The following is a 26,022-nucleotide window of genomic DNA, read 5'->3' as shown; positions in this document are numbered from 1 at the left end:
GGTCACCCAGGGAAGTTGAGGATGAAGCTGAGATTGCCCATGTCAGTTCACTCAGAACTGGCAGACTCAAGCCTGGCTGACTTGGCGCCCGTTCTCACATCTAGACAGGAACCTGTGCAGGTGGAATCCATCCAGGCTCCTGGGTCGGGGCGTGAGCAGCAGGCGCCAGACTCAGCTCCTCAGAGAGGCAGGGGCCACAGCAGGGAGTGGCAGCACACCGCACAATCTTGTTTCCCTCTGTGGCCATGTTCCTATGCATAGCTGTGAATTGGTAAAGAATCCACAAGCCAGGGGCCGGCATTGTGGCATAGTGAGTTAGGCTACCACCTGCAACACCAGCATCCCATACAAGTGCAGGTACAAGTTCCAGCTGCTCCACTGCCAATGCAGCTCCCTGCTAATGCACCTGGGAGAGCAGCAGAAAATGGTCCTAATGCTTGGATCCTGCCACGCAAGTGGGAGACCCGGATAGAGTGTCAGGCTTCTGCCTTCGGCTTGGTCATTGTGGCTATCTGCGGAGTGAACCAGTGAATGGTTCTCTCTTTTGTCTCTCTCTCCCCTCTCTCTGTGATTATACTTTCAAGTAAAGAAAATCCTTTTTGTAAACTACAGCACTGAGACTCAGAGACCCTGGGCCAGGGTTTTCGGAGAAGCGGGTGTAGTGAGAGGGAACTAGGGGAAAAGCAGGCACTAGATGACGCCACAGGCCGCCAGAAAGCCGAGTCTCTGCAGAGCAGCTGGCATTGACCCGTGTTTGAGAACGGAGGAAGGTCGGCAGCCAGGGCGCCTGGGAAGGTAGTCCCCTGCAAACACCCTTGGGGTGACTACCAAGGCCTGCTGTTACTTAGGGCCATCAGGGCTGGTCCACACCAGCTCCCCGGAGCATACACCCAGGAGAAGTGCTCCCTTGCTCCTGGTCTGGATGCTCCCCACACACCAGAGAGATGGTCCCAGAGATTACAAACAGGTGGCTGTCCTCTACCGGAGGGCCCTCGCCCATGGCTGCAGGGATGCCAGCCACCTCATCTCCCCACGGAGGCTCCAGGAGTTTCCCATGACCACGCACTTGCCAAGAAACTGCTGGCTGGACCCGGCACTGGCCAGACATGAGTCGATCGCTATGGGTCTTGTAGGGTGTGAATTTATTGGTCACAGTTGGTAGTGAGTGAGCCATTTTTACTATTCTTCAGTAATTTCTCTTAAAAATAAATTTAAAAATTGTACTTAGGTATGACAACAAATTGTGCAGTAAGAATGCAATTGGAGATTGCACTCTCCCACAATGCTGCCTCTGTTTCTTCCCAAGGGACATAATAACACAGGACCCTGGAGGGAGACAGCATTTCCCACCCTACATACATGCATGCACACATGTGTATATGTGCATATCAGTGTGTGTGTAGGCAAATTTTCTTCCACTCCTATGTCTAACATCACCCTGGGATTTTTCAACAAACAGCGTGTTCTAAAACACTTTTCCATAACTTGCTGCCAGATCACTTCTGCGACTGTGGGCACAGGTGGGATAGTCCACAGGTAGGAATGAGCCCCATTGTTCTGCAAAGGAAACTGTGTTTTAGTGACATCAATGCGAATCCCTTACTTGCTTATGAAATTGTTATCAGCAAAATCACTGAGGCTGATGATGATAAAAGTGGGGGTGGGGGAAGATCACTGGGCCGGGGGTTGCCGGGTGAAAGCCTTCAGCCCCAAGCACGCTGCTGTGCAAAGCCCATGCCCGTGTGGAAGTGTCTGGCAAAGAAGGAAGGGCTCGAAAGAGCTCTGGAATCTCCTAGCGACACCACCGGGACCTTGCGAGGAGGCTGTGACTGTGGCCTGGGACTGGGAACAGCTGCGGCATGGCATCTGGAGCAGCTGTGGTCTGGGAATGGGAGAGGCTCATGGCCTGGGACCCGGAGCGGCTATGGTCTAGGACCGGGGCATCTTACACACCACACATCAGCTCCACAGCAAGCACGTGTGCTGGCAGAGCCAATTCTCCCTGGCCAAGCACCCAGAGCGGGCCCCTGGTCTGCTGGTGACTTTCCCGCTAGCCAAAGGAGAGATGTGGGTGCTCACCAGGGTGAGGGAGCTGCCCAGGTGGAGAGTGCTGGGCCGAGCTGCCCTGAGCTGACTTCTCTCCCCACAGGTCTCTCGATTCCTTTTCTCAGCCTGCATCCTCACAAGCTGGTGGCCTCGGAGCTCTTGTTTCCCACCCTGCCAAGCAATGAACTTGTCCTGGCATCAAGACCTCCAAGCACCCCAGGAGAGCAGTGCCCCCCGACAGATCCAGCTCTTCCCCTTCTCTGGGACCTTCCAAACACTTGCACCCCCTATTGCTCCCAAGGTAATGAAGTTGGAAAAGCAGCCACATGCTTTGGCCTAGGGGCTGCACTTAGGATCCCCTCCAGGTTCCTTCCTCCTCACTGGAGCACATGGATTTTCCCACAGGGCTCTTTCTCCTACATGCCATGCTTCTTTCCTCCTAGGTTTCAGGTCAAGGGACCCCTCTGAGGCCAGCCCCTGCAAAGGACATGTCTGGGCAGGTGAGGCTGGCAGCTCACGGACACTCTGTGGAGCCCAAATGGGATGTTTTTTTCCCAGCTCTATGAACTGACAGTCACACTAGAATTGGGCATGGTGGCGGTGCCATGGTACCCACGCTTCAGCAGTGCTGCTCTCCAGAGCTGCTATGGTCTAGGACCGGGGCATGTCACTGCCTGTTACCTTGCACCGTGGTGCCCTTAGTCACCCTCCTGGAGTGCAACATCAAATGGAAAAGACAAAGTATACACGGAGCAGGTGAAACCATAGCATCCTGCTGTGGTTGGAGTGTTCGTGTCTCCTCCACAATTCACATTGAAGACGACTCTGCAGTGTGTCACAGTACTGAGTGGTGGGGACTCTGGAGGAAACTGGGTCACGAGGGCACTGCCCCGTGAGTAGCTCAGTGTTCTTACAAAGGCTTCAAGGACCCAGTTGCTCCTCCTTGTGTCTACTGGCCTCCTATGATGCCAGGGCACAGAGAAGCAGAGCCCAGGGCCTGACCGGCGCATCAGTACCTTGGCTTCTGGATTCCCCGTTTGCAAAAGCATCTGAGAAGAATCTGGCTGATTTTTCAATCATCCTGTCTTGGAATCTTATGAGAGTGGCACAAACCAACCAGGATGCACAGTGCCCCTCTCTGGATCTTGCTATAGATGAGGAAACAAAATCCAAAATAATAAAGAACTGGAGGCGTGTGGCTCAACTAGCTAATCCTTGCTTTGCAAGAGCCGGGATCCATATGGACACAAATTTCTGTCCCAGCTGCTCCACCTCCCATCCAGCTCTCTCCTTGTGGCCTGGAAAAATAGTAGAGGATGGCCCAAGTTCTTGGGACCCTGTATCCTTGTGGGAGACCCAGAAGAAGCTCATGGCTCCTGGCTTCAGATCGGCTCAGCTCTGGCTATTGCGCCATTTGGGGAGTGAACCAGCAGATGGAAGATCTTTTTCTCTCTGTTTCTCCTTCTCTCTGTGAATCTACCTTTCCAATCAAAATAAATATATCTTAACAAAAAAGGAAAGAAAGAAAGAAAGAAAGGGCCTGTTGCAGTAGCCTAGTGAATAAAGTCCTCGCCTTGCATGTGCTGGGATCCCATATGGGTGCCGGTTCATGTCCAGGGTGCTCCACTTCCCTTCCATTTCCCTGCATGTAACCTGGGAAAGCAGTGGAAGACGGCCCAAAGCCTTAAGGAGACTCACATGGGAGACCAGGAAGAGGCTCCCGGCTCCTGGCTTCGGATTGGCTCAACTCCAGCTGTTGGGAGCATGTAGGGAGTGAACCAGCAGATGGAAGATGTTTCTGTGTCTCCTCCTCTCTGTAAATCGGGCTTTCTAACAAAAATAAATAAATCCTTTAAAGGAAGAAAGAAGGCGGGGAGATGGAAGGAGAGAGGGAGAAAGAAAGAGAGGGAGAGAGAAAGGAAGGAAGGGAGAGAGAGAGGGAGGGAAGAGGGGGAGGGAGGCAGGGAGGAAAAAAAGAAGAGAGAGAAGGAGGGAGGGAGGAAGGAAGGAAAGAGAAAGGGTCAGTGAGCTTGAGCAGCCGGGGTTTGCATCAGAGGGCCTGCGTCCTTGCATCCAAGTTCGGCAGCCCAAGAGGCTGCAGGGCCTGCACCTTTCCCGGTGCAGACAAGGAAGTAGGAGGCGACCAGGAGCTGTCCAGAGCTGGCCCGGGCACGCCCGGGGGTGTGGGGGGTGGGGGACTGGGTGTGGCTCCCACGGGTGCTCTTCCGACAGCTCAGTGGGGTGCTCTGAAGAAGAGCTAATGACTGTTTAGGAAGTTGTCTGTAAGCCTGGAATATGGGGCCAGCCATTGAAAACCACCGTCACAGCCTTGCTGGGGGAAGGACAAGCAGAGGCATACCCCGCCGTCTAGGCACACTGAAAGCAGGCTCCGCCACAAGGGCTCCTTGCACAGTGTTGCTGGCTGGCCAGGTTCTCTCCCACACAAGGCGCTCTGTGGCGCTGGCCTCTCCCTTTTGCCCGCATTTGAGTGATGCCATGAATGGCGTGGAAGCTTCCGGTCAGGCTCTGTGCCTCAGTTTCCCCCAGGCTGCTCTTAGGCTCTGTGCAGAGGGGCAGGCATGTAAGGGTGGAAGCAGACACGAAGGCTTTCCGTGGGAGCTTGCTGAGGCTCCCGTCACAGGCATCACAAATGGGGCCGCTGAAACTCAGGGACTCAGAGCTGGGGTCTGGGAGCAGGGCGGTGCTTCCTCGGACAGCCGGAGGGGAGAACCCTTGCTGGCTGGGTGTCACCCGACAGCCATTGTGTGGAGCCTCACACAGTCACTTTCCCTTTCTCTATGAGGACACTATTCATACTCCAAGGTGACCTCATCGAACCAAGGACTTCTAAAAAAAAGCTTCATATCTTAAAGATCTATTTTTTCTTTACTGGAAGGGCAGTGTTAGAGAGAGGAGAGGTCTTCCATCTGCAGGTTCCATCCACAAATAGCCATGACAGCCAGGACCCAGGAACTCCATCTTAACCTGCCTCATGGCTGGCAGTGGCCAAAGTATTTGGATCACCTCCTGCTGCCCTTCCAGGTGCGTTAGTAGCAAGCTGGATTAGAAGTGGAGCAACTGGGATTCGAACTGGCTATACTGATAATACCAACCCCAAGACGTTCGTTTTCAAATAAGATCTTATTCTGAGGTATAAGAGTTAGGATGTTCACATTATCTTTTTGGCACACACAGTTCAACTTATCATGCCTGCTGTGGCTGGGTGGGTTTCACACTGGCAAACCATCCCCAGGTTTAGCCCCAGAAGTCTGTTATTATCCAATGGCTATAGTATAGAGCTGTATCCAGAGAGGCAGCACAGTGTCCAGACACAGAGACCCCAGGACCTGGAGGGCAGGGGACAGATCCAGGACAGTGCCCCTGTGAGGCCAAGAACCCATATCACAACTGGGGGGGCCAATACAGGCAACACTGGAGCAGGAGGAGACGCTCCGGGAGCACAGCATTGCTTGTTCACATTCAGAAAGGCATATCTGATAACCACTCAGAACCACGAGTCAAGGCAGGTGGCCTGTGGGGTGCTGGGAGGTACAGCACCATCGCACCAACCCTTATCCAAGGGATGTGAGTGCTTCCTGTGAAAGCCAGCTCTCTAGAAGAAGAGATCAAATCTGTCTGCCCATTCACATTGACATGACTGGTCGGCTCACAGGGCGTCACTTCGTCTTAGAAAGGGAAGAAAAGAACATTAGACCACAGGGTGGAACTTATCTAGACTGTCTCAGAATGTCCTAACCTAGGAGAGAGTCCTACCTTTTTAAAGTTGGAGTAACCAGGGCCTGGAGAAGCCATGGGGAACAGTAGCACAAGCTCACACTCTAGAGAGGAAACGAGCCTTGGTGTGAGCTCAGATGGGTCACAAGTCCTTCTCACTCACACCCATCTCCCATCTCATGTCGTATCCTCACCTCTTCATCTCACCCGGTTCCTGCCAGGGATCCAGGCCCTGAGCGCTGGCTTGCAGTTGGACAAATCAAGTCAATCAGAGAGCTTAAACTCAGTGTCTCATGTCAACGGGAGAGGGGAGGAGGCAGACTGGGCAGGCCTCAGGCTGCCATGTGACTTTGGCCTCCAAGGCCGCAGCACCCGCTCACTGTTGACCTGTGAATGAGGCCAGCCAGGTCAGCTCTTCCATCCCTCCAAGAGACCTGCCAAAGGCTTTGCTTTCTCTGAACCTAGACTTGCTAATCAGTCACTCACCCTCTCCCCTGAGACAACTGCCTTTTGAAGAATGGCCCCATGGGAAAATACCATAAAGCAAACACACTTGAGGTCTAGAAAACAGAAGCAGCCCACGCTGCAGAGTCCAGCCCGCCTGTGACACAGCGCTGTGCCTTTCCCTGCACGTGGGCACTCAGTCCCACATTTCTGAGGCTGGTGAGCTCGGGGCCTCAGGCCCACAGCTCACTTCTGCTTTTACAAAGTAGCTTCCTCTTTTCTGGAAACTCCTGGTGTCCCCTTGCAGGACAGTCACAGCGGGGGCAGTGTGCACTTGGGACCAGGGTATAAGAGGTGTCTTGCCTCCGGTGGGCAGAGCTGCGGGTTGGTGCTGCTGTCATGCCTGTCCTCAGAGTCCATTGCAGAAGTTTCCATATCCACCCCCACTCCATCTGCCTCATCTCAGCCAAAAAAAAAGAAAGAAAGAAAGAAAGAAAGAAAGAAAGAAAGAAAGAAAGAAAGAAAGAAAGGAAGAAAGAAAGGAAGAAAAAGAACAAAAAAATCACAGGCTTTTGCTCTCACTATCAGCCAAACCATTAACCCTTGGTACCCTGGGGTGCACATTTCAGGGCTGAGGCTCACGGCTGTGGTGAGCCAGGACATGGCAGTGGATACCTTCTGTCGCACAGACCCCTCCACCGGGGGTCTACACCGTGTCACTCTGCTGAGACATGCGGCAGCTTCCTAGTATCTCCTCTGAAAGCCTCGGCTGCCCTGGGTAAGTTGGCGGGAGCACACAGCAAGAGCAGCAGTCAGGCAGCTGTGCTGATGGCCGAAACTACCCCTGAGCCTCCTCCATCCCCTGCATCTACAGGCAAGCCTGCCTTGAAGTAAGCTGTCAAGTGCTTAACAGAGAGCGGATGGACAGGCAGACACACGGGGGATTGGCGTTTGAACATGTGAGGAGCTGCGTCAGGTGGAAATGTTGGCTGAGGTGCAGAGGCCCCAGGGGGTAGGGGGTGAAGAGGACGGAGCAGGACCACAGCTGGCTCCCTCTGCTGTGTTCCCTGGGCCTGGTCACAGACACACATACGTACACCATTGTGAATCAGGGTAGGCCCAGGAGAGAGAAGGGGGAGACAGCTTAAAGCCCCAGGAAGCTATGGCAGAGGCTGGGAAGCCAGCAGGAGCCGTTAAGAAGTGCCCTAGGGGTGCAGAGACACAGCCCTGATGGCCACAGAGGTGTACAATCACCTTGTGAACACACAAGGCAGTGGGTGGAGGTGGGGGTCATGGGAGGTCCCTTGCCTACAGCCACCTGCCCTGGGCCCTGCACTCCATAAGAACTGCTCAGATCTTGAGCCCCACTCCCCCTTTCCCATCTGCAAACAACCCCCACTCAGCAGCAGTGGGAGGGAGGGAGGGATGCCACAGCTCTGTCTCCTTCCCTGACACACACTCCACAACCATCTGTCTCAGCTCTGAACAGAACTGGCCCCAGAGCCGGCTCCCTGGACTGGGTCACAGGAATTCCCTGTGTAAAGCCCTCCATCTCCCGAGTCGCTCTGCCCCGCCACCCTCACAGAGCTCAGCACCCAGGTGATGCAGGACTCCAACAATTTGTTTTTCTCCAACTTTTTAAAGACAGGTGGCGATGTGCCAAGGCCACTAAGGACCTGATGCATGCAGTCTGCTGTCCTACCCCTCAAAGGCCTCACGAAGAAGGAAGAGAGGCTGGGGCTGAATCCGTCCAGCAAATACGGAAGAGAAACCACCAACTTCAGCCAAAATGACAACATTGCCAAGAAAACCATCTGTACTTCTGAAATGGATTGAAAGAAGTCATGTTCAACTGTGCATGGCAGATGGGTCAGAAATGAGATTGAACTCTCTGATGGTCACCCTTGAGGTATTAAAACAAGGTCAAAGGTTGATGACACCACTCAGGCTGACGACGCTGCAGAGGCCGAGGGCTCCACCTGGCTTCAGCGGCCATCACCAGTTGCCTTTCAGGGCTCAGGAAACAGATCTGAGCAGGTGCGAGCAAGGCTCAAGCAGGGCCTCCTGACCCCACGGCCAGGTTCTCCCTCCTGGACCACATTGCTTCCTGCCCAAAAACCAGGAGGGAAGCCAGGCCTTTACCTTGTTCCACAGCTGAGGGACCTGCAAGCCAGCGCAGCGGCAAGTCTGCCAATCCCTGGAGAAGGAGCCCAAGGAGAAAACTCCCTGCTCCCTCCCTGTGAGACCCCACCAGACTGTGCCCAATCTGTCCCGCAATGACTGCCTGCATTTTCCCCAAAACCTCCCCAAAGGGAGCCTTATTTGAACTAGGTGATTTCTGTCCACACACGTGCATGCGCAAACACACACACACATACACATAGGCATGCCTTCACCACTTCAGAAGTGTGCGTCCCAACAATGATGCTTGAGGGGACAAAGGGGTCCTCAGAGGGGCTCTGTGTGAGGCCCATAATGGCAGCATTCCTGAGTATCCCCCTCTGGCATGGCATGGGCACACAGGGTCAGATCAAGGGTCTCGGTGGAAGACGGGGCAGAACTGTGTGATACCCCTGTCCAATAGCAGGCACCAGCCTCTGAGAGAACCGACAGAAGTCTTAGAAGGGGTGGCTATCTCCAGGGAGGCTACATGATCATCTGGTGGTGCCTCATTCTGCAGCTCAGCTCTCCTGGCCCAAAGTCTAGAGCTCTGGGCACAGGGACAGCCAAGAAGCAGGTGCCCAGTCCTCGGGGCATAGCTCCTGGAATTCTGACAGCATGGTGTCAAGGGAGAGCAAAGAGGCTGGGAGCTCATCCAAAGTCCAGTGAAGGGAGGCAGACACCTGCTGGAGCAGGATGGTTTGGGTCCCTTGAGGGCCGCGAGCGCCACCACTTCTGTCCGTGCTGAGCTGCAGCCAGCTCACTACTCTCTACACACACTCTTGTCCATTTACACACAGAGACACACAGACACACACCCCTCCATGAACATCACACACCATGGTTCACACAGATCACTGTATAAACACAACCCTGCCCATTTACACACACACTCTGCCACCATACACACTCAGCACTGTCCACACACACCTCTTGTCCATACCTAGTGTGTCCACACACAAGGCACCACTGACTACACACACACACACCTCCAATATACCACAGTCCATACACACCATTTACACACACACAGTCCATTTACACAGACCACCATCCATATACACACACAATTAGCACATGTAAGTCATTTACACACACACACACCTCTGTTCACGCCACAAAGTCACTGACCACACAGAATCCACACAACACTCACATCACACTCTACACACACACACACACACATTTGTCCATCCCTAGCCTATCATTCAACCACCTATCACCCATCATACACACACCACTGTCCACACACAGAGATAATTCCATCCACATGCACACTGCATGATCCATACCCACAACCCACGGCCTGCAGATGGCTGCAGTGGCCACCCTGGCATGGAGCGGCAGCACAGGCAGATGGATGCAGGCGTGCGGCTGTACCATAAGGAGAGAGTGGGTAAGGATGGGGAGAGTGGGTGCTGGACCCAGGGGGATGGGAAGGGACCCAGAGCCACCCGGCGTTCTCCACCATATGGGTCCCTGGAGACGCTCTGTTCTCTGGGAGGTAGCAATCGCCAAGTTCTATGGTGCTTACGCCCACACTGCTTCCTGACCAAAAGACACTTGTAGGCAGCAAGAGGAAATATGTCAAAAGAAGGAAAAACAGTAATGAGAGGAAAAGAAAGCGAGGTGGGTCTGGGAGGGAGGCAACTGCACAGAAAACCCAGGGTCCTGTCCCCTGGCCAGCCTGAATCATTCCTGCTGTCCTTGAGGTTTCTCTGACAACAGAAGAAGGATGGTTTTTTTAACATTATAATTCTTACAGAGTTGACACATGTCCAGCTTTTTAGATGATGTCATTCAGTTCTCATCAAAACCCTCACGTAATTCTTGAAAAAAATACATATATATGTATATTATTTATTTATTTGAAGGGTAGAGTGACAGAGAGAGAAGGAGAGAGAATCTTCTGCTGGCTCACTCTGCCAAATGGCCTCAATGGCTAAGGTTGGGCCGAGCCCAAGCCAGGAGCCAGAAGCTTCTTTTAGGTCTCCCAAGAAGAAGCAGGGGTTCAAGGACTTGCACTATTCTCTGCTGCTTTCCCAGACACCTTAGCAGGAAATTGGATTGGAAGTGGAGCAGCAGGGACTCAAACTGGTGCCCATGTGGGATGCCAGTGCTGCAGATGGTGGCTTATTCTGTACTACAGTGCTGAGCCCTGGTAGGCATTCTTTCTGCTATTTTACAAATGAAGCAACATGGATTCAGAGATGTCCCAAGGTCACATAGCTAGCGAGAGATGGAGCAGAAGGGAGACCAAGCCCCCATTCTTCCTCCTGACCTGTCGGAGGCTGCTCGGCTAAGGAAACGAGTTACAGGTGTGAGAAGACACAGCCACCCTTGTTGGGTGTACAGCTCTGGAGGGGAGGGGAGGTGGAGGGGCGTGTTTTGCCTTCTCCCTACTCATAATTACACGCGGAAGGAGTGGAAAGACACCTTGCAGGGCTTGCACAGACTTTGGAGACAGTTTTCTGGGTCAAGCCTCCAGTAGTCGTGCCCTTGGGATGAACAGCTCACTTCACTGGAGCTCTGGTGTCCCCGAGGACAAGACCGGGAGCTCACAGGCACCAGGCCGAGTTGGTGACAGGTCTTATGTCAACACATGTGAGCAAGGTGGGCCAAAGTCAGGCACCAAGCATGCTGGGCAAAAGTCCATGTCACAGCAGGTGTATTCGAAGGTGACCCTGTGGCCTGAGCCGGGCAGAGCAGCCATGCCATAGGCACAGTCCCAGCAGGCGCTCGACTGGGCTCACTGCCTAGCCGGCAGCTGCTGCCGCCGCACCAGAAAAAAGTGGGTCAGGAGGCAGGTTTTTCAAGCTGGGTAAAACCCAGCTTCCAGGAGACAAAACCAAGGAGGACGGACACAGAACAGGGAGATGAAGGCAAAGAGAAAGGAGCCGTAGAACTGGAGCGAAGGAGGAGAACAAGACAGGTTGCGGGTGGAGGAAAAACCGGGTGCTGGGGACCCAAGTCTACAATGCCTGCCTATTAAAGGAGCTGCTCGCTCGGGCTCTAGCCAGTGTGATCATTGCCAGCAACATTAGGACAAATATCCTAAAACCTATGAATTTCATAAACTTGCAATTAGTCTAAGGACAGACAATTGCTCTTAAAAAAAAAAAAGTTTGCTCCTGAGGAGCTACAGGTGTAGCCAGCACTGGGCATCTACAAACACAAGCAGCAGGAAGGACGCGCTGATACAGAACAGATAGAAGAGCCACCACTGCTAGGGTGGTGGCATCCAGGGCCCCTCCTCCATGCCGGCATCCTGCTGAGACCACGGAGAGTGCTGTGGTCCTCAGGGCATACAAGCAGGGGATGCTCACTCCATTGCCCACCACAGACCCCACACCAACTGGAGGTACCCCCCTGCAAAAAAAAAAACATATCTATACATCAGTCTATAAAAACATGGAGCACCGCCTCCTGCCACATGTCTTCTGGCGGTGGGTGATGGGGAGGACCATCTGCCCAATCAGTACAGCGGTGCAGCACGTGGGCCCAGGTGCCAGACAGCTCCAGCTGGACACCTGACCTCACCAGCCCCAGCCAGGTGGCGTCCACTGCACAGCTTTTCCCATCTGTAGAATGGGGTCCACCACAGCACACACTCAGAGGATGAGGAAATGGGCCTGCTGAGGGAAAACAGGCTTGACGAGTGCAAGTTTGTGGAGCTCCTGTCACCCCTCCCTCCCGCTTCACATCTGACTTGACAATCATCCTGGGCTCAGGGCTGTGCCCAGCACATTCATTCTCTTTTTCTCTCTTCCTTTTCTGTAACTCTTCCAAATTAAAAACTCTTTAAAAATAAGTATTTTTTAAGGGACTTGCTGGAACCTCCCACCTGCTAGCTCACTTCCCAAACAGGCACAACAGCTTGAACTGAGCCAGGATGAAACAAGCCAGGAACCCCACCCAGGTCTCGTATGTGAGCAGCAGGGGTCCACATTCGGGAGCATCCTAGGCATATCAGCAAGTAGTTGGACTAGAAAACTGAGTAGCGAGGACTCCAATGATGCTTGAGGGGACACCCAGGGGTCCCAAGCAGTGATTTAATTCACTGTACCATGACACCCAGGGGTCCCAAGCAGTGGTTTAACTCACTGTACCATGACACCTGCCCCAGCCCTTCTTCTAAGTCCTTGCCTGCCTCCTAAGGGGGGATCGCGGGGCGGTGAGAGCCAGAGGAGTTAAAACACCTGGAGAACTGACAGGCTATCACAGAATCAGAGCTCTTCCAGGCCCTAGGGAGGCGCTGTCTACCCTCTGCGGCCTTCATCTGCCCCTAATGAAGCAACTACAAGGCATCCTTCAACCTGCTGCTTGCCCTTACAGTAAGTGGGGCCAACAGGGGCGTGGCCAACAGGGTGTAGCCCATACCTGTGAGACTAAGGGGAGCAGAGGCCAACGGCACCCTCTGACAGGGCTCTGCTTTGGCTCTCTGTTCTACAGAACTGGCTCTGAGACACGTTCTCCCTCCTCTCCCACGGCCCTCCCTGCCCTACCTGTCCTGTCACTTGCCACCCCTACTTGCCACTTTCTGTAGGGTGTTCTAGAACCCTCAGGGCTAGTGGGCCATGAGGAACAGACGCTGCCCTGAGTCACCAGGCACCCAATGCTAAACCTTGGAAGTTGACATTGGTTCGCTACACCCTGGGAATGGACCAGAAGATACAGAAGGAGAGCATAACCTCTTGCCTCACCCCAGGCCACCTGCAGATTGGGGCCCGGTTGTGCCCTAAAGGCCCATGATATTCCTTCTCAGAAGTCAAGATGTGGAATTGCCAAGGTATTCCTCTTAGCTGGCCAATGCCCCCAGAGGCAAGAGGTCATAAAGCCCATTACCTGGTAACTCGGTTCCGGGAATGCCAACTGCCCAAGGCCATCAGGCTGTAACAGGGCAACCCACATTAGCACATGTTTTCCAGAGCCTGCCCGCCTGCCCTCCACTCATGGTGACCCTACAGGGCCCTGCAGGCCTGTGGGAGACGACATGGAGGCCACTGAGACTGCAGGGGTCCCCAAGTCTCAAGATTCTGCTTCTAGGTGGGGCTGCCAGCTTTCATCTCTCGTGCCTTCCACCCTAGCTCTCACTAGAGACCTGGCTTTCAAGTTCCTGACCTATGAGCCCAAGGCCAAGGCTGTTTCTAACCACTTCCCTTTAACAGCTTCTGTCCTAGGAGTTTATGTTGGCTTTTACTCCTTGGCCTTGGCCTGTCTCCCTGTAAACGTGGAGACCTGTGAAGCAATCTGTAAATGTGTTTAGCCCAAGTACTATAAGGAATAAAACTGAATAATGTACATCGCCATGTTAAAGAATCCTCAGAAAATCTGGGCTATCTAGTAGCTTCACCGTGTACCTAGAGTGGCCTGCCTCTTTTGCTGGGAGAAATAAAATCCAAATTTCTGGAGCCCCAGCACCTTGCACCTTGCACCCAGCACCATTCAGCACCTTGCTCTCACTTCCCTGCATTTGTTTGTCAGTACAAACAAGATTTGGTGACATCTTCAAGGGCTTTTTAGTTCCTCCTCTCCTGGTTGGGTCCCCTTCCTTTCTTTCTCATGCTTTATGGCTCTGCGTAAGACTCTCCACACTACACTGAGTAAGAGTGGTGCAAGCAGATGTCTGGCTTGTTCTTGATGGTAGAATAAATGTTCTGAGCTTTTCCCCACTAAGGAAGTTGTGTGTGGGGCCCTCACCAGTGAGACTTGGCTTGCTGAGGTTTTGTCAAGAATTTTGGCATCTGTGTCTAACAGGAAGCTTAGTCTGTGGAGGAACAGAGGTACCAGGACTGTAGCTTTGGTTTTGGACCCTTAAGATTCATCCTTCCTGCAGAGTACACAAAACCATCCACTGCCCTACTCACTCCAAGACAAAAGGGAATGATGCCCAGGTCTGTATCTGCCCCCTCAGGAGCATAATCAGGTCTACGTCTGTCCCCTCAGGAGCATTACCAGGTCTATGCCTGCCCACTTAGTGGGCAACCCAGGTCTACATCTGTCCCCTCAATGGGCAGGTGCTCTGCCTGCTACGGCCCCAGGACCTGTCCAGGTTCCCAGAAGTGGGGAGAGGGCAGAGAGGTTGGGGCTGTACAGGTGCAACTGGTTTCCAACCAGAGGATTATTGAACCTTCTCGGACACATGCTGGCAGATTATGGTGCAATTACTAACCACTTAGGTGGTACAAAATGCCAAAATAACTTTCCCAAGCAGGAGCTGAAGGAAAGTAAATACCTACCTAAACAGATAAGCTAACACAGTAATAATGTTCCTAAACTGGTTCTTGTATTGAACCAACAAAAATGATCTGTCTAGAAACTTTGTCTTGGCAACATGCAGCTCCCATGAGATTGGTAAATAATCCATTCACGAAGATTGTTCCAAATTAACATATTGGCTCTTTTCCTCCCTTTCTTACTATTTCAGCATGGTTTCTGCTTTTCTCATGATCATCATCACCATCAGCCTTGTGTCAGCTATGGGAGGTGACTGGCACTGATTGACAAGGTGCCAGCACACAGCATGCTTAAAGAAGCCTAGGTCTCATAAAGGGTCGGGCCAAACATCTACAGGAAGAAAAAAGATTCAATGTGGAAAGAGAGGTGGCCTGGTGGTTGCTGTGGAGTGGCCCTTGGGTTCCCCCATGTGCAGAGGGCATGGGTACCCGCCAGCACTCAGAAGGGTCCCTCTACAGGAGGCATCTGCCTCATCCACGCTCACATCCTCTTCCTAGCAGTGCTGTATATGAACAGAAACCTGGCCCCTCACCTCAATCTGGGACAACTCCTAAGGGCCATACCAGGTCCAGAACGTTCCAGGAGTTTGGCCAGGGCTTCCATTGTGACTGCTTCCCAGCCCAGCTTCTCCCCTTGCCACTCAGACTTGCCTTCCTTCCTTACCACTCAGGCCCAGGGCTAGAGGCACAGAGACTCTAAGAAGAACCTTCAGGAGAGGTCAGCTGGCGTCACCAGAGGAGCAGGTGGTCACTTCCCAGGATGCCACACAGGACCATAGTATGTGAGTCAGTTCTGTGTCTGCACACCATGCCTACAGATCTTGGCTTAAAATCACGCCTGAACACTGAGGTTGCTGTGACTACAGGAGAGTGAGCCAAGGCAGTGGTGGAGGTTGGGGGGAAAGGGGTGGACAGACAGACGCCCCAATAAGGCTAGAGCTGGGCTGTGTGCACTTCACAGCCCACAACTCTTGTTTTGTTTTGCTGTTTTGTTTTGAACTGCTTTGAAGTTGATTTCTGCTCTGTAATGTGAAGAGCAGGCATCCCTCTCAGTCTGAGGATGCTGCCTCCCAAGCAGGCCTCCCCTCACCCCATGGCCACTGACACCCCTACCAGAAAGGGTCTCCTCTCTCCCTGACAGTCCTCTGGTAGAAAACCCAGGGTTTAACCCCTGCCTTGTGGTTGGCCATTCACAGGACTTCTCAGGTTTCCAAGGAGGGGCTTCCACCCCCTCTGGCTCCCAGGGGCCATCATATGTCCTCTGGGACACTTGTACCCCTGGCCAACAGCCAACAGGACACCTCCTCGCCAAGTTCCTCTTGGAGCTCATTCTGCCTGGCATTGCCCCCTGACATTCAGTAAAAGTTATCTATTGGACTCAAGACCATTTCAGAAATCTCTAAATACACTTAACAAGCAAAGTGGGGGGTAAGGCACTTCGTGGGATGTGAGCATCTTAACCACCATGTATACAAAGAATACACATCTACACATAAAATGTTATAGAATTAACTAGTTTAAACAACATATGTTATAATTGCTATAGGGGTTATTTATGATATTAATTATACAAGCTCCTAAAGTATATCTGTGAGAGGTTGAATGATTGGTCCATCTCACATCACTCCTTCCTCACCCAGTGCTCACGACCTTGCCCTTCCAGTTCCTGAGTCTGTACTACATGTTCTATGCTTGAGCCTGGCTTCCCGAGTCCTCCTGGGTTGCCTATAGGGCCCATGGCCAAAGTATCCCCATGACCCAGCTGTCATGCAGCCAACTGGACAATGGAGAGATGTATGAACAAGGATACCTGGGGCCCCCAGGCCAGCTGCCAACTAGCCCAGATATCGGGCACATCAGGCTACACTACAAGAATGTCCAAGCCGTTTTGGAGAATTGGGAAAAAGAACAAATCTTGTTTTAACCTGAAGCCACAGTGAACAGACTGCATGATGTGTGCCCCAAGTTTAGCCATGTGGGAAGGGAGTGGCCACTGTGGCCAGTGATGCCCTTGAGCCTTGCACTTTGCCCCATACACCACAGAGTCGGGGAAGAACACCTGTTTACCTCGTGAGTCACAGCCCCCTGGTTGCTATGACAGAGCAGCCAAGAAGAGTCTATTACCTGGGCCCAAGGTGATAGATCTATGAACAGGACCTCCCAACTTCCTAGTTAGTGCTTATTCCAAAACTCAACTATTTTGCTTTATTTTATATTTAAGATTTATATATTTTTATTGGAAAGGCAAATTTACAGGGAGAAGAAGAGAAAGATCTTCCACCTGCTGGTTCACTCCCCAAGTGACTGCAATGTCCAGAGTTGAGCTGATCTGAAGCCAAGAGCCAGGAACTTCTTCCACGTCTCCCATGCAGATGCAGGGTCCCATTGACTTGGTTCACCCTCTACTGCTTTCCCAAGTCACAAGCAGGGAGCTGGATCAGAAGTAGAACAGCTGGGACATGAACCGGTGCCCATATGAGATTTCAGCGAATGCAAGGTGAGGATTTAGCCATTAGGCTATCGCACTGGACCCAAAAACTATTATTTAAGACACAAAAGTAAAGGATGAGAAAGAAGAACTAGAGAGTGAGACCTATGGAAACATGAAAGGTGGGGGTGCTTTTATTATTGACAGGGGAGAGATGAAAAATAACCTTTAATGAATGTACTTTATTGTAAACAAGATCAGGGTGAGCATTTGGCATAGCAGTTAAGACACTGTTGGGACACCTAGAGTCTCCTACCAGAGTACCTGGGTGCGAGCCCTGACTCTACGTCCAAAGCCAGTTTCCTGCTAACGTGCGCCCTGGAAGACAGCTGTGAAGGCTCACGAGAGAGACCTCTTCCGGGCTCCTAGATTAGGATGATCCCAGCCCTAACTGTTGCAGACACTTATGGGAATGAACTAGTAGGAAAGAAAAATCTTTCTTTTTGGAATAATTTTTTTAAAAAATGTGCAAGGAGCCAGATGAAAAACACAGTTATCACCATAGAGCTTTCGTCCTCTGCATGGCCGCCATTTGGAGGTATCTGTCTTGGCAACTCTGACCTTGAGGCAGCCTTGACTCTTGACATCCCATGAAGGCCACAGCCAAAAGAAACAACTATGCAACTAGGACACAACCAAGGTTTCTCCAAAAGTTTAGCCTAGAATGGCTGAGTCGTAGATGCCTGAACCTTTCCTATTACTAAGGCAGTAAATCAAGTAACAACAGTGACTAATATTCCATCGGCCATTTTAGAGAGATGGTATATTTAAAAGCACATGACTGGCCTATAGCAAGGTTATCATCCAATCATCTAATCTGATGACAATCATGCCTTCCCTTCCACCCTCCCCCATGGTATCTGAAACCAGCCAGCTCTGGAGCCTGGGATACAAAGGGGTGGCAAGGAGGAGGGTAGTTCCACTTCCTGCTCAGCTTTCAGAAGATAGGCTGGCAGGTCCCAAGCAGCCCTGTGCCAGCTGAGCTAATGTGAAAACCTTCCATCCAGCTCCACCCTATTCACACCAGCCGTGCAAACAGCCACTGGGTCACAGGCATGATGCCAACGCCATTAGCAAGGAGCAGAGGGAAAAACAAGCAAAGACCCAAATCTTGGGGGGAAATGCAAAGAGCTGTGAGAAGTGGGGAGCAAAGACTCTCTGAGCATTGACCCACCCTTTCAGGCCCTAGTTCCCCCAATACTGGTGCACATGGTTCTCCCAGGGCTGTGACGGGAATCATCTGATAGCTACTGTCACTAAGCTTTCACAGCACGGTCACTGTTGGGTTAGGTTCCCGAGGGCTGGGCTCCCTGTTCTCTCTCTGGAAGCCCCATGTCCGCTGGCTTGTGGAAGCATCCCTCTGGTCTTCGTTTCAGTCTTCATCTTCTTTCTCTGAGTGTCTGTGTGCAGATGTCCCTCTTCTTACAGAGACCCCAGTCACCCTGTGGAGGGCCCATCCTAGTGGCCTCATTGTTACTGGGCTGCAGTTTGCAAAGTGCACACTCTCCAAGAAGCTGGCTGAGGCCCTCAGCATCTCTTCCTGGAGGCTCACTATGCTTCTCTCTATGTCCTTCACACCTGGTGTAGTGCCGTGGGCACTGACACAACACATCTACTGCTTCCTGTCCTGGCCCTAACCTTACCTCACTGGAGCTCTGAGCAGTTCTCCAGCTCTCTGGTTCTTTACAAATGGAGAAGTTTGGACCCCATGTTCTAGACTTCCATCACTGCCCTGTTGTGTCCTTCCTCTTCCTTTCCCCAGCATGAATGGAGATCACCTTGGCAGTACCTGCCCGCCTCCTGGTTTGCCCACAGACAGGACGGGGCCTCTGTCTCATAGAGAAAAGGCCGGTATCCTGGGATTACCAAGAGTAAATTTGTTACTCTTGGAAAATCATCAGTAACTTTGCTGCCAGGTCACAGTATACCTGGCAGGCGCCCCATGAGTTGGCAGGGAGGGCTTCCTGTCAACAGGAAGTATAAAGAATGGAGATTAAATTATTTTCCGAAAAAGATGAGCGAGAGTCTGATGAGCCATTCCAAGGCAGGTGAAAACATGTGCGTCCACGTGTAGTTTCTTTCCATGGGCAGTGAGCACATCCAGTTTACATTCCATTATTTCCTCTGCTCAAGCTGCCCAGCTGACCCCCGGGGGGTCCTTGAAGAATTCACTGTGATTGGCCCCAAGGCACACAGCTTGGCTCTTGAGTGTCCCCTCTACTCATCTTACAAGCAAGGTCATGGTTAACGGCCCAAGCAAATGAAGGACTCTGTTCCACCATGGCTGCTCAGCACACTCAAGACACGGACAACATTTGGGGGTTATCCACCCGATGGGCCCACCAACTTTAGAGAAACGGGAGACAACTGTGAGTATTCCACAGGTAGGATGGTGCTAGCTGCTCACATCTGGGGTAAGAGAGGTGGGTGCAGGGGAACAGGAAATTCAGGATCAGACCCTCCAGCAGCACTTCAAGATACCTGGAGCTCCATGCAGCAGATTCAGTGACATTCACAGAATGAAAAAGCATCTAGGAACAGCAAGGCGCTTGCAGTGAAACAAATGCACCCAAATGGAAGTTCTAGAGGATTCTCAAGTTCTGCAGATGCAGGCTGAGCAGGTGAGGAGGACCTGGGCAGTGGACAGTGCTTCCCAATAATGTCTGTAGCCCACGCAGAGTTTCGGTGCAGACCTAGTTGCAAGCCCTGAATGGCGACCAGCAAGAATGTTCTAGTTTTGTTGGGATTTATTGAAGGAGAGAAGCTGAAAGAAAACAGAAAGAGTAATAGCAGGAATACACAGAGAACCCTAAAAGTCTGGGATATGTGGAAGGATGATGTCCTGAACACACAATACCTCAGCTTGTTGCTTCTCTATGGGAGAGGATGACCCAGGATCTACTGGTGCATGCATCCTGAGGCTGCTCTGCAGTGTTCAGGGACTTGGCATCATGCGGATCTTGAAATCCTCCATTAACTAGGTCCCCAACAAAACTGGAGAAGAGCAGGCACAGCTCAGCAGAACAGGAGCCCAGATTTCACACGTACCATGATGGTCTGTATCGTCCGCCACATAACGGGAGTGTGGCCACGGCGAGGGTGTTCCTCATGCGGGAATGAGACTGAAGCCAGGGAACTCAGTGCCAGGATTGCACCTCAAACCACTGAATGTATGGTCCTGAAAATGCCCAGCTCTGCCACCAGCCAAGTTGCCCAAGGGAGGTCAGTGACAACCTAAGGACAGAAGTGTCTCAGAAGAAGGGGGAGCAGAGAGCCACTCCCCAGCTGCCCGGAACCTCAGGAGTCCAGCACAACACTGCATTAATGAGCAGCCAGCTGGCATGCTGTGCCCACATCCAGGGAGCCTGCACACCTGCCCTGCATGAAACATAGCACCCTGGGATTCAACCCAGCAGCCTCAGGACAGCTCTGAGGATGCTGCATTCCTGGGACCCAGTAAGAGTCTATGCTAAAGGTATCTAAGCACGAAGGGTTGAGTCCAGAGTCCTCCTGTGTGGCCCAGCAGGTTGGTCCACATTGTTGACCCTGCTGGAGGTTGACTGGGGTGTGCATCTTTGTAAGACAGATCTGCCCTGCCTTGGTTGAATAATCACTCATTGAGATATCCCATCTCCATGATGGCTGGAAAAAGTGGAAATGATTGACAGACATTAGACAGGCAGCAGAGACAGGCTGACAGGTAACAGACAGAAGGAATAATCCATGAGCACATAAGAAATGGATCAGGCAGGCCTGGAATGAATAGCTTTTCAGCCAAAAAGGCCTATGAACTACCTGGAAAACAATACATGTCCTTTCCTTAGAGTGCAACTCAATTCAGCTGGGCTGAGATCTAGGGTTAGATATACATATACAATTATTTACACATCTTCAGTTGAAAAGCAGGAAAAGAACAGACACAGAGTGAGAGAGAACGCATGCACTCTATTTGCTGGCTGGCTCTTCCTAATGCCCTCAACAGCCAGGCTGGACCAAGCTGCAGCCAGGTTGCCATCCATGTGGGTGGCAAGGATTGCAGTGCAGGAGCCATCACCGGCTGCCACCCAACGTGCAAGTTAGTGGAGGGCTGGATCACAAGCAGAGCTGAGATCAAGTTGATGAAGCAACGTCTCAAGCATTGCACGAAACATCCATCCCAGATTTTCTATTTGAAGCCATCACTGTGAGACTCTACCCTGAAAGCTGCATGCATGGCACTCTGAGGAGCAGTGCCCTAAACTCAACACATCTCTCTCAGGCTGGTGCAAACAGGCCCAAGCTGCCGTTCTCACCCCCACCCTGTCCTGATGCTCTTTCCTCTCTTTTCCTTTTTTTTTTTTTTTTTTTAATATTTACTTATTTTTATTGGCAAATCAGATTTACAGAGAGGAGGAGAGACAGAGAGCAAGATCTTTCCTCTGCTGGTTCACTCCCCAAGTGGCCGCAACAGCCGGAGCTGAGCCCATCCGAAGCCAGGAGCTTCTTTCAGGTCGCCCATGCGGGTGCAGAGACCCAAGGCTTTGCGCCATCCTCGACTGCTTTCCCAGGCCACAAGCAGATAGCTGGATGGGAAGCAAGACCTGCCAGGATTAGAACCGGCACCCATGTGGGATCCTGGCAAGTGCAAAGTGAGGACTTTAGCCACCAGGCTAACGTGCCGGGCCCATGCCCTTTCCTTTCACTCAGACTCCATAGGTGTGATGGGCAGAGGGCACTGATATCAGCGAGTCCTCCAACCCTGGGAACAGAATATAGCTCCCAGTCCCACCTTTGTCCTGGAAAGCCCTAGCATGGGTGATCTGGCTAGACAAAGGCCACTGGGCCACAGCTGGGAGCCATGGTCACCATCCCATAGCAAATACCATGGGTCCCTCGACCACAAGCACCCTGGGACCTCCCCTGTGGCCACGCACCTGACAGAGGCATGCGCAATGACAGCCTATCTCCTTCACCTTGCACAACTGGCTGCTGTTCATGGATCTGTTTTCAGGTTACCCACATGCTATGCCTGCCAATGGCATTGGATCAAAGTGGTGCACCTGCTGTCTTCAGCGTAGGTCCGCCAGGGTTGTGATGGAACCATCCTTTCTCTGACAAGCCAGCCCTCACACCACATCTCAGAACTGGAAGGTCAAATCCACCCGCTGGCCATTTGCCAGGTACGAACAGTCCCCCTTCCTCCTCCTCCTCTCCAAGTCAACACTTCCTAAGTTTCCTCTCAGCCTCACTCCAGTTCAGGCCTCACATTTGCTCTCCATGGATTTTTATCCAGGAAAACCAGAGAAGCCAGTAAGGATACACTACTAAGACTATCAGCTAGGGGCCATGTGAGGCCCCCGCCTATGAAGCCCCCATGAGAAACCAGACAGAACTGTCCCACCAAGTAATGCAGACCCTGGGCTGTGTCTCCCACAGCACCTCTCCGTGGTGGACCACTGCCCCTCAGCTTAACCACAACATGTCCAGTGTCCCTGCACTAGCCCCTGCCATGGTCAGGAGAAAGATGCAGGAAGCTGCCCACCGTGGCTACAGGTGAACTTGGGCTGCACAGGCTTAAGGGGCGCAGCACGAGCAGCAGCCACCTTCAGCAAAAAGTCTGCACCCTGGTCTTCAAGGCAGGATTTCCAAACAAGACACAGGACACCCAGTTCAGCTGCTATTTTATATAAGCAATAGATTATCTTTTAGTATAAGTGCATCTTAAGCATCGCATGAATATCATGATGTGAAACACCATGCTTTATACTGCCTTCCCCAATGCTTTCTTCTGCAAGAAATGGGTTTCCACATCCCCAGACCAACTGCCCTAGCCCCCTGGGGTGTTCAAGTACCCCACAAGTTTGCCCCCATACCTCCCTTCTGCCACCCCCCCATCTCTAAGTCTGCAGTCCCCCTGAACACATCCGCCCACAGTTGCCTGTCCTTCATTCACCTCCATGAGCAGTTGCTGTCTGCGTCACTCATCTTATGACCCTGGATCATTGGCTGGCACGGATCTAGCAGTCAACTCTCACCAAGCCTGGCATAACCACTGGTGGATGACTACACGATGGGACCACCAACCACCAAAAGCATTCTAAAGTCTGAGACCGCAGCCTCTCCTTCAGCTCAGCTCTCACTAAAGCATGGGGCACAGGGGCACACTCGGTGAAAGGCCACTGAAAAGCAGAATAAAGGTAGAGGCTTTTGCCTGCTGACACTGTGAACAGCCACCTGGGTGATGACAAGCAGCAAGGAGGATGGCAGAGTGTCCCAGCCAGCATCCTCTTTCCTAGCTTGCGCACCCGGGGCACTCCACACTGCTCCTGACTTGGGTTCTATGCTACAGTCCTACCAGCTCCTGGCAAGAGTACCAGCCATGCCCCGCCCCCCACTCAGTGCATCTGGGATCCCCCTCGTGTGTGGCCCCTGCACTGCCATGTTCTCTTCCTTCAGTGCTCTGGCATACATGTGACGGCCACACACATCCATGACACTTTAAACTGTAAAGAGCTTCCCAATGATGTATTTCATCTCAGCACCCTTGGAAGGCAGGAGAAATGTGCGCTTTTTTCCTTCATTTGATAAATGAGACAAACTGGGTGGTGAAACGAGTCACTTCAGGGGTGGTTGTTAAAAAGAGATTTGTAGCAGCATACTTCAGTAGACACATGTGGTTTTGCATTTCCAAGGCAGATGGAAATACTACATTTTTTTTTTTGACAGATGCCTACTTCTGACACATTCAGGTCCTCTCCTTGGAGGTCACACACCGGCAATGGTCAATGACTGCCCAGGCCTCCCACTGTGCGCTATTGCCTGCGCTGGCCCCAGGCACCCCACTTTAAGCAGCTTCCTCCAAGGACCCAGTGAAACCTCTGGATTTCCAGCCACTAAATCCTAGCTCCCTCATCCAAGAGTTAAACAGGTGTGTGCAGCCCCCAAGAATGCTGGGGTGGAGAAGGGAGGAGCCAAAAAGAAATGCCACCGTCAGCAAACACAGGAGTGGGTTTCGTGATGGAAATGGAGTCGTCAGTTAGGGACGTGGCTGGCCGGAAGTATTAGGGAGGAGAGGTCCAGCAGCTTTCAGAGGAGGAGTGAGTCCTGCCCCAGAAGTGGGAACAAAACTTCTCCAAACGGCCTATTCTTGCCTCTGCCTGCACGTGCGCTTGCAGGTGTGTGGTCTGTGCTGTATGTCTCTGTATCGCCAGTTCCTCGGAGGCGTGTGGACATTTACACGGTTGGTGGAGGCATGTGTGAGTGTGTGTGTTCCACCTCTAACCCACTGGGCCCCTCCTGGGAGAACACACGCAGGCTGGCCATCTGCAGGGTCCCGCCAGCCCCTCAAGCAGAACAAGGTCAACCCATAGACCGATCGATGTCGCCCAAAGTTCATCCCTGGCTGCCGCGTGGCCCGGGCTGAAGTTCGCCGCCTCAGCCTTGCATGGGTCAGGAGCCCCGAACCCCCAAACAGCACAGAGGCCCTAACTATGCTCCTAGGAAACAGGACAAGAGAAAGACTGCAGAAAGAAGGGCCCCCAGCCCAGCCCGAGTCCCGAACCACAGTGGGGAGCGGAGGGGAGCAACCACACTCAGCCCTCAGGCCCCAGTGCCGTCCCCACCCGCGCCCCTCCCCGGCGTCCCAGGCAGCCGCACGCGGGCTCCACCCCCGGAGCGCCTTTCTCTGCAAAACAACACGACGCGCCGCCGCCCCCTCCCCCGCCCCATCCCGGGCACCGCCCAGAGGGCCCCCCGCCGTCCAGCGCGTGGGGAGAGAGAGAGCAGGCGCCTGGCCCCGGGGGACCTGCGGCCACACAGGGCGCGCGCGTCAGGCGGCCCCCGCACTCACCGGAATGTGCACGCGCAGCGAACGCCTCTTCTGGTGGGCATTTTTCTTGCCGCCGCTCCCGCCCGGGCAGCAAACGTCTTTCTTCTTTTTGGTGTCCATGGCCGCACTTCCCATAACTTTAAGCACAAGTTTAATCGCTGCGACCCTTCCCTGGGATCCGGCCCGCTGCAGCCGGCCCCGAGCCGCGCGCGCCTTATCGCAGCCCTTGCACTCCGAGACGCCTCGTGGGGACTTCCGCGCGGCAGGAGGGTGGGGCAGGTAGCCCGCGGTCGGCGGGCAGCGCGGAGCGCAAACGTCCTGCTTCTACAGAATCGTCCGATGCCAAATCAAAGTGGAAGCCCGCCCTTGGGCTGAGCTCTCGCTGGGTCACCAGCCGTGGAGGTCTCCTGCTGGGTGACAAAGTTTTCTTCCTTTTGCAAAGCCAAGCAACATTTTCCACTCTCTCGGCTCCTCCCCCGTATTCCCAGAGGTAAACCGAAAGGCAGGTGCAATTAAAAACACCAATCCGCAAAACAACCCTCCTCTGCTAGTGCATGGAAGTGGAGACTCTGGTGAGAGCGAGACGGTGGGCGCAGAAATGCCATCCTGGGCCGCAGAATAAAGCCGCCCGGAGCCTGGAACTAGGGCCGTCCTCTTTTCGGAGCGAGAGGGAGGGCAGGAGGGGAAGAGGAGGTGCAAAGGCGAATACTCCTCGCAATTGGGCTGTCGCGGGACGGCCAGCACGCGTGCTGGCGGCCGCCCGCGGGGTCCTGCCAGCCCCGGGCCACGCGCCCGGATCCCCGCGGACCCCTCACCCCGAGCTCCGCCGCCATTCCCGGGGACTGAGAGGGGACCGCGAGGGGCCGGGCCTGGCTCGGACGCTGGCTGGGGCGCGCGGTGAACAGGAAGTGCGCGGGGCGCAGCGCCACTGTCCTGGTCGCGGCGCTCCGACCCCTCGCTGCCGGCTGGCTTTTGCTCCATTTCTTGTTCCAGGGTCTGTTAGCGACTGATCTCCCAGAATTACGCGCTCGTGCCACGTCCCCACAGCGCCGGGAAGCCCTGGCCCACGGGGCCCCGCACTAACTAGCACGTCTTTCGCCCCGCAC

General features: G+C 53.1%; 1 protein-coding gene across 3 annotated transcripts in view; it reads right to left on the bottom strand.

The window, feature by feature from the left end:
* PRKAG2 (protein kinase AMP-activated non-catalytic subunit gamma 2) overlaps positions 1-25,754 on the bottom strand; it is a 234,917-nt gene extending 209,163 nt beyond the window's left edge. For 2 of the 3 annotated variants that reach the window (XM_058654990.1, XM_058654991.1), the window contains exon 1: positions 24,938-25,754. In XM_058654990.1, the coding sequence (XP_058510973.1) occupies positions 24,938-25,051 (114 nt within the window). In that variant the 5' untranslated portion in view covers positions 25,052-25,754. The remainder of the gene's footprint in view (positions 1-24,937) is intronic. The other variant, XM_058654992.1, reaches the window with a different exon arrangement.
* Positions 25,755-26,022: the final 268 nt, after the last annotated feature.

Source organism: Ochotona princeps, chromosome 25 (genome assembly GCF_030435755.1).
Source record: "Ochotona princeps isolate mOchPri1 chromosome 25, mOchPri1.hap1, whole genome shotgun sequence".
NCBI classification, from domain to species: domain Eukaryota; kingdom Metazoa; phylum Chordata; class Mammalia; order Lagomorpha; family Ochotonidae; genus Ochotona; species Ochotona princeps.
This window is presented reverse-complemented; position numbering and strand designations above follow the sequence as displayed.